This window comes from Canis lupus, chromosome 34 (assembly GCF_003254725.2).
Source record: "Canis lupus dingo isolate Sandy chromosome 34, ASM325472v2, whole genome shotgun sequence".
Lineage (NCBI taxonomy): Eukaryota > Metazoa > Chordata > Mammalia > Carnivora > Canidae > Canis > Canis lupus.
The window spans coordinates 36,722,431-36,731,282 of NC_064276.1; the positions used below are offsets into that span (position 1 = coordinate 36,722,431).

Genomic DNA, 8,852 nt, shown 5'->3' on the forward strand with positions numbered 1-8,852 from the left:
CCATCCTGAAGTGGAGAGCTGCCCGGGTCCCGTGAAAAGTCACTTCAGCAGAGGCCCAGCTATGTGGCAGACAGATGAACTTGTGGTCTTGTGATTCCCCTGCCTGTGACTGTTTACACCAAAACAAGTCCATTAGCTCAAACCTCAGGAACCAGAATCCTCGGGGAAAGAGGGGGTTATTGGGACTTGTTTTCATTTTTCCTAAGAATCCAAAAGGCTTTAAACAGCATTGTTATTTCTAAAATATATTAGAAACTATGTTTTCTACCAATACACAGAACAACTTAATGCTTCCATTTTTTATTTTTTTATTTTTTATTTTTTTTGCCATGAGGGCTGCACCCCTGTACTGAACACTCTTTTTCGGTTACCTCTGTGGTTTGTACATTTGTTTCTGGTAATTATCCTCTCTTTTCAAGCCCTGTGGTATAAGAATATCCATTCTTAAGTAGTTGAGGGTTCTAGTTAGAGAACATTCACTGAGCATCTCCTTAGCCCAGGCCATCCGTGGTGCTGTTTGCTGTGGTGGTTATAGACCACAGTCCCACACTCAATATGTGGGTCGTGTTTTTTTAAAAGATTTTTGTGTGTTGGCACTGCTCGTAAGAGGGGAGCTGTTCCAATTAAAACTACAAGAAAGTGTTTAATTTGCAAATGTTTTTCCTTTACCCAAAGTTTTAATTGGACTTGTCATTAAGAAAGTTCCTTTCAATTAGATATCCATGTTTCCTTCATTAAGCTTTTAGCCAAATGGTATGAGAAAAGTTGCATTCCTTTTCTCTCTAAATATGTTTCCTGAGATCTTCATTCCAGGGAGTTAGAGTTGAGCAGAGCCATCAAAATGAATATATGCAGTCACTATTCAAGATTCCATGAATTGGGTTCCTAAGAAATTAAATACACTACTGGGCCAGCTTTCTTCAAAAGCTCTAGCTATGCAAATTCTGGAAACCATAGGATTCACTTAAATAGACGTAAGTGAACATCTATAGCCACCCATTTTCCAAAAGTCTCCAGAACATCTGTGGGGATAGGTTTTTAGCTGGTTTTCTACAACAAGATCATTGTTTGATGGCAGGAATTCAGAGGCCACATCACAGAAACACTGCCCAAGCCTTGGCTTGGCACAAATAGAGTGGAGGAACTGCTTCCGTACCACATAAAGGAAAGGCAGTGTCTTCCTTCTGAGACAGCAGGAACTGGGATGGTCCAGGCGCAGAGAACTGGACCCCAGGTCGGACTGTGGTGGTTAGACTAGGACTAGCGGGGAGGTCGGGTAGTGGTGTCACTACCGACCAAAGGCAGTGGGAGAAGCAAAGCTCGGGGAGTTCCAATGGTGAGCACAGGTGTCTGAGTTAGGAGTGGGATTTCATCGGGGGGCTACCCCTGCCATTATTTCTCGTAAGTCCTTAAGAGATGAACAGCCTCTCCAATCCTCAGTTTATCTCGAATCAGGAGGATTACACTTCACAAAGTTGGCTCACCTTCAGGGTATTGCCTCACAGAGCACTCTTCACATCCAGTTTCTCATTTAACCCTGGACCCTCCTTAGGATTAGGTTAGGTTACTATCTCCATGTTAAAGAGGAGAAAAACTAAGACTCAAAGCCGTTAGTTCCCTCAGTTCACAAACTAGAAAGTAACAGAGCAAGGACTTAGACCTGGGATCCTGATTCCAGTTTCCATGCTTGAGAAGAATCTGCCCAGGGCCTCCCAGTCAGACCAGACCCAGTTCCCCAGGGTTGCACAGAGGAGAGCTCCAACAGCTACAGTCTTTCACCCTTTGAGAAGTGTAGACAAATATTTCAAGAGGTGTGGCATCCAGAAGAATCGATGAAAGGAGGTAGAGCAGGAAATCTTGCAGCTTGAGGTATAGATGGCAGCTTCTCCCCAACTTAATAAATACCCCAGTGCTAACTTACACCGTAGAATCACAATGCATTGTTTTCTGAGACATTGCAGATGAGAACCCAAAGTTCGGATGGCAAGGGTGGAGGGATCATCTTTATCAAACTGGTGTGCTGGTCCCGTGGGCTGAACATCATTCCCTTCAGGAGCAGTCCCAGCAATTTCCAAGACAAGACTTTTCTCAGAAAATAGCAACTCGAGCATTTTAACTTGAGAAATTAAATCTAGATTAAGAAAGTAAAGAGCAAGGGCACCTGGGGTGGCTCAGTGGTTGTTGAGCCTTTGGCTGAGGTTGTAATCCCGGAGTCCTGGCATCAAGTCCCACATCGGGCTCCCGGCAGGGAACCTGCTTCTCCCTCTGCCTGTGTCTCTGCCTCTCTGAATAAGTAAATAAAATCTTAAAAAAAAAAAAAAATTCACAGTTAAAAGAGCTCTTTAAAGAAAAATAAATATATACCACTGTTTTCTTGAGACCACTCATGTGTCGGGAAATAATTCATAGATGGTTCCATCGTGGTGTAGTTGGCAGGGTGTGGGCTGGGGGCAATCACCGTAACAGCAAGCTCGTCTTAAACCATGCATTTAACTAACTCATCTTTGGAACAGTAAGGAAAGAGTGGTCGCAGTACCACGGGGTGGGGGGTCTTCTTACAACTCCTTCATGCTTGGTTGCTGCTCCAGCCTCGCTCTGTCTAGGACTCCAGGTGCCAGTGCTCTTGCTACACTCCTTAAAGAAATCGGGTAACTCAGGGGGAGCAGCGAGCATGCTTAAAAATCTTACAAATGGAACAGCAAAAGCAAAGTTGAATCTGGGTAAGCATAAGAAACAGACAGTTGGTTTTCTCGCACTTTGGCACAAAACAAAAGTATGATAAGACACTTAAAGTCTACTTGTAAAGTTTGAAAAGGAGAGAGGGGAAAAAATCGTAAGAAAAAGGTTAAATATCAATTAAACATTAGAAGTTGGGTCCCTTTCTAAACTGTGAGGCCCTTTTGCCCAACACTAAATGCATGGCCAGTGCACTTTGGTAGAAGTTTACACACCAGGCTTTAAAAACACCTTATAGCTGGAGAGTGTTTCAGACAACACTGAGACGATCGGATATACTTGGTATTTTCTAGGGGATTTGTATTAATGCTTAAAATTGACAGCTTTACCAAGTCAGCCTGTAGCGGTTGAAAATGCTTACGCCTGTCACGTTTAATTGCTGTTTCAGTAATATGCTTGGAGGTGTTTTAAAATTCTAAGTAGTAGAATGGCTTACTTTTACTTGCAGTGACTAGGTACGAGGCATGTCTTAAGTGCTTTATAGACGCTCAGGGCCACTCATACGGGAAGGAGTCAGTTTTACTTTAACTGTTCATCAGCCAAATCTCTTACTGATTTGATTGAGTTCCAGGTACCGTTTTCTTGTCTTTATTCGTTGACTCTCATTTAAGCCATGAATCTTTATGTAATTTTACTGTGGTTATCATTTTCTCTAACTTTGAGTCTCACTTATCACTTTGACACAAGAACCTTATGAGACCTCCCATCCTTCCTTATAGACTCGTTAGCTTCAGTCAACTCAAAGGGTGATGGAAACTAAGTAAACTGGTAGTTTTCAAGTCCCTGTAATGGTAGGCCTAATGGTGATTATATCAGAGTTAACAAAGGGAAGGAAATTATCCTAGAACTGTAATGGGGCAGGGTGGGGGTAGGAGGATTTTCTTAAGTGTTTACTCTCTGTATGACCAGAATAGACCATTAAATTATTTGTGTTAATTTGTGATAAATTGGACTGTATCAAAAAACATGTTTTCAAGAAAACAATTAGGCAAATATCTCCCACAAAACTGGGAGAAGATATTTGCAATGCGTATCTTGACAAAGGACTCATATCTAGATTACAAAAAGAGCTCCTACAAATTAACAAAAGACTTGAAAATACTCCTCACAAAAGAAGATCCATGAATGACCAAAGAGCACGTGAAAAGGTTGGAAACATCATTAAGCATCAGGCAAATGCAAATGACATGGCATTATCACCCATCAGAATGGCTAACATGAAAATGACTGACAGTAACAAATGTTGATGAGGATGTGGAGCAACCTGAACTCGCATACTCCACTGGCAGGAGTACAAAGTGATAGAATCACTTGGGAAAACCATTTTTGGGAAATTATATATAGACTTTCCCTGTGACTCAGCACTCCTACTCCTAGGTATTTTGTTCAAAAAACAGAAGTCCTCAAAGATTTATACAAAAATGCTCATAGCAGTCTTATTATATAAAAGCTCCAAACTGGAAAAAAATACAAATATCCATCAAAAAGAGAATGGACACCCCGAAGTACGGTCGGTGATGGAACACTACCCCACAGTAAAAGGAACAACTACTGAATCCATAACATGGATGAGTCTTGTAAGCACAAGCGCGGGCATGAAGTAGGATTCCACTTATATGAACTTCTAGAACAGGCCAAGCCAATTATAGAAAGAAGGTGTGTGTACTTTGGGATATCTTCATGGTGTGCTGTTACATGGTATACGCAACTGTCAGAATCATCCCACCGAAACTTGGCATTTTATTGCTTGCACAACCGTTTTTAATTGTTCTGTGTAAAAAAAAAAAAAAAAAAAAATGCGAATTTGTTCTGTGGAACAAGATCACGAGTGCTTAAAGTATTTCATTAGATGTATATTACTTACACCCAGTATCACCACATTCTGATTTCTCTTGGTTCACAATGGGTTGGCACACCTTCTTTAGGAGAAATGCCTTTCTACACAATTTTTGTTGTTACGGTCAGTATGGAGTAATACTAGCCTGGTCCACCAGGCCCCTGGTGTTACCAGATTATTACGTTAGAGACCACAGTGTTGCTACAAATGAATTGACCAGGACTTTTGTTTGTTTGTTTGAAGGTATACAAGGGAGAAGAAGCAACATTCCAAATCTCAGGCCTCCAGACCAACACAGACTACAGGTTCCGCGTGTGTGTGTGCCGCCGCTGTTTAGACACCTCTCAGGAGCTAAGCGGAGCTTTCAGCCCCTCTGCGGCTTTTGTATTACAACGAAGTGAGGTCATGCTTACAGGGGACACGGGGAGCTTAGACGATCCCAAAATGAAGAGCATGATGCCTACTGATGAACAGTTTGCAGCCCTCATTGTGGTTGGCTTCGCAACTTTGTCCATTTTATTTGCCTTTATATTACAGTACTTCTTAATGAAGTAAACAAACCCAACAAAACTAGAGGTATGAATTTAATTCTACACATTTTAATACACACATTTATTCAGATACTTCCCTTTTTAAGCCCTTCTGTTCTTTGATTTATATACTTCTCTTGTTTTACAGATTTAGCTAGGAAAAAATAAAATATCAGTGTTTTGGTGCACCTTTTTGAAATGCAAAACTAGGAAGAGATTAAACTGGATTTTTTTTTTTTAAAAAAAAAGAAAAAAAAAAAAGAAGAAAAGCAAACCAGATACCAAAAGCTAGCTTTCTTATGTTTTCTTTTAAATTTTCAGATTTGCCTTTATTCCGTTCTCACTGATGTCTTTTGCAAGCCTTTTTTTTTTTTTTTCCATGTTACGGTTCAGTAATTTATATTCACCAGTCACTTCTTTTGTCCTGACCATCTGTATCTGTGAACGTGAATCACAGTGTGTGTACTTACAGGTCGAGGATTTCAGTGTTGTCATAGTATTTACCACACAACTACAGCCACAACAGCAACAACGTACAGAAGATGTGTTCACTCAGATAAGGCTGCCCTAAACAACCCTTCTGTCACTCAGTTATTTAACTGTGTTTAGCTCCTTCCGATCAAAATGTGTACTTTAATCTAAAACGTTTTAATCATCTGTATTTCTTATGATTTTAACACTATGAGCTGCCTAAGAAATCAAGTAACCAAAATGCACCTGTAAATGATGGAGCATTGTCGATTTTCCCCCAGCGATTCATAGCAGTAACTTTAAGAGGGCATTGTGCAATAGTTAGTTGTTTCCTTGTTCGGCTATTTTAAAAGCTGCTTTAACTTGTGTGTTTGTCTTTGTGTATAACTACTTCTAATCTAATCACTAGAGTTATTATATTCTGTTGTTGTTTGACCAGAGTTATATGACGAGAACTGGTGACAGTTTAGTGCCTCTGCCCATTGTCCATGATTTACACTAATTGTGAGCAATCTTCTTACATGTCAGCTCATTGTTTTTGGAAAGATTTGCCGTTAGGCTGTTCTTTGAGGTATCAACGAAGTGATTGAATTTCAGTCCCTTAATTCAGTGCACATCATGGTGATCTAACAGCGGATCAAAACTGATAAAACCCAAAAGAGAGTCCTCTAAATTTGTAGTTCCTACTTTTGTGGGGATGACCTGGCCGTGTGTGTGGAGAGGGATGATGTTTGGGGGTGAAGGAGCCTAGATTCTCTCCCTGGATCTGTCACTAACTTGCTGCGTGACCTGAACACGTCACTTTACCTCTCTGTGCCTCAGTTTCCCGTGCATTAAAAATAAAATGAAATGAAATAAAATGGGGATTCTAATGTTTGTAAGTGCTTTGAGATCCTTGATCAACAGGTGCTATTGGAGTGCAAAGTGTTACTCTTGCATGTTTATTCTGAGTCATGAGATAATCAATTTTAACCCAAAGTCATTGGATTATTTATATAAAGTCCATAATGTTCGCGTACCTCAGGGACATTTAAGAGTTGGAGGTGCAAATATATTCCAAAAGGGTGCAACAGACACAGTGTATCCCCCTGCTTCTGTTTTTGTATATTTTTGCTACTTGGTTTTTCTTGATCATAGCGATTTTGTGCTTGGTCTATGTTGTCTTAAGATGCAGTATCCTGTACTAGCTTATAATATTCCCATACCAAAGTCATGGGGAAACCAACATTATTTTGTTTTTGGTTTATTTATACTATATTCTGCATACAGTACTTTAAAATGCCAATTACAGTGCAATCTTTATTTATTGTAAAATTTTTTAAATGTACTTATGTACTAATTTTCCCTTGTAGCATGTTATTTTTTTTGTGTGTTTTATACTTTTGTAATTTTAGGTCAGTTTGTTCCTTGGCAACATCTGTAGTATTATCAATCTTCTGACACTTTCTTGTGTTTTTAAAAGATAAGAGCATCTAGTGCATTAAATGCCAAAAAACAAAAAAAATCCATTATCAGTGATTGAAACGTTTACATGTACCCAAAAAACCATAATCATCTCTTGAAAGAAAGTGCTAAGATCAATGAATTATTCTGTGTGCCTATATTGATGTAGTAAGTACTAGAGAGTTTTGTATTTTGTTATTGACTATAATAATTAGTTTAATTAGCCTTGCAAAGTGATGGCATCAAGGTAAATATATTTTTGCCAAAGTTCTGGCCTTCCAAAAACTCAGCCCTCTATTTAATTATGCATTATGACCCACTAATAACATTGCATCTGCATTTTCTGAGACCCATCTCGTGCAGGTGTTTGGCGGGGGGGCGGGGAAGGGGAAGGGGAGTGGGTGGGAAGTGGGGAAAAGGCATTATTTTTAAGCAATGAAGATTCAACTGAGTACAAAATCTCTGTATGCGGGGGGCGGGGGGAGGCCCTTTTTGGAAACACTTCAGAACTGCTGCTATGAAGAAATTCTCAGAATTGGTTGAAATGTTTTAAATGCAATAATATGTTAGGCCACGATTGCTAGGAGTACTTTATCATATTTTTGAGATTTTCATCCTGTTGAACACCAGAAAGCTGAAGTGTGTCACATACCAGCTGACAGCACTTTATTTTATTGTTCTCCATGAGTCGGTATTCATTATAATCCCTCCAGTCAAAAAATTACTGCTCCATCTGGCGTGGTTTTCTATCACAAATATGTATATGTGACATTGATACATAGCTATATATATATTGCCGTTACACACGAACAATAAAATAAAGTGTCATATTAACCTTATTTCTTTACCCTTTTGCGATGTGTAGGAATGAGTGAGTGGCTGGCTTCCAATGCTCTGTATGTCAGACTCCTCCCTGGCACAAGAAATTCCAATCATGTGAAGCAAACTGCCCTTTGTCCTCAAAGAAATTGTTTCAAAAGAAAAGTTTTTTAAAAGATTTGTTTGATATTATCTGCCTTGTTCTTATCAACTTGAAATGTTGGCATTTTCTAACTATGTTTTGTTGGCTACAGTAATTCAGTATTCCTGTCAAAATTGAAAAGTGCCCTAATTGAATGTGTTTGAATGTTATCCTTGCACAGTTCTTTAAATTGAAAGACAAAATGTTTTACCTCACTGTTGGACATACATTCCAAGCTTTTCAACTTTAGGAGAAAAAAAAATAATCATGTTTTCCTGTATTGTAAATTTTAGACTATTTCATATACATTGTATTAAAACTGCCATATCAATTTTAATGTATAGATTTTGCAAATACTATGCTCTATGTAATACCTAACTGTATCGTAGTGTATATGTAATATATTTATGCCCAATAAATGTTTTAATTCTTTCTGACTTAAGTAGGGTTTTTCTGCCATGAATAGGATTGCTGCTGCTGTTGTTACTTTTTAAAAACTCGAACCACATCCCCAAAGTTGCAAATCCAAATGCCTTTGGAGGCCAGGCAGGTGGCCCAATGCATGATGCCGTCCTCTACCACCTAAGGGGGCAGCTGCAGCCCGGCTCCTGCTGGTTGAGGTCCTGCAAGATCCCAGGCCACAATCGCATATGCTAATGTTGCAAAAGAAGCTAAAAGTTCACACTTCCCTACACGGGACAACTAAAATGTGATCGTGCACCATACAGGTGCAGGACCTGCTGGTTAGTATCCAAATGCCAAACCTTAGGAGCCCAGGCCTACCTCTGGATGCCAAGACCCAGAACGCTCCCTTCTCCGTGACCAAGAACCACCGTTTTGACTTCCTTCTTCCCTCCTCTGGGCCTCATTCGAC

The 8,852-nt window shown here is 39.7% G+C and overlaps 1 protein-coding gene across 1 annotated transcript in view; it reads left to right on the forward strand.

Moving 5' to 3' along the window:
- FNDC3B (fibronectin type III domain containing 3B) overlaps window positions 1–8,415 on the forward strand; it is a 339,644-nt gene extending 331,229 nt beyond the window's left edge. The window contains 1 exon segment of the mRNA XM_025425602.3: window positions 4,817–8,415. Within this exon segment, the coding sequence (XP_025281387.1) occupies window positions 4,817–5,128 (312 nt within the window). The 3' untranslated portion in view covers window positions 5,129–8,415.
- Window positions 8,416–8,852: the final 437 nt, after the last annotated feature.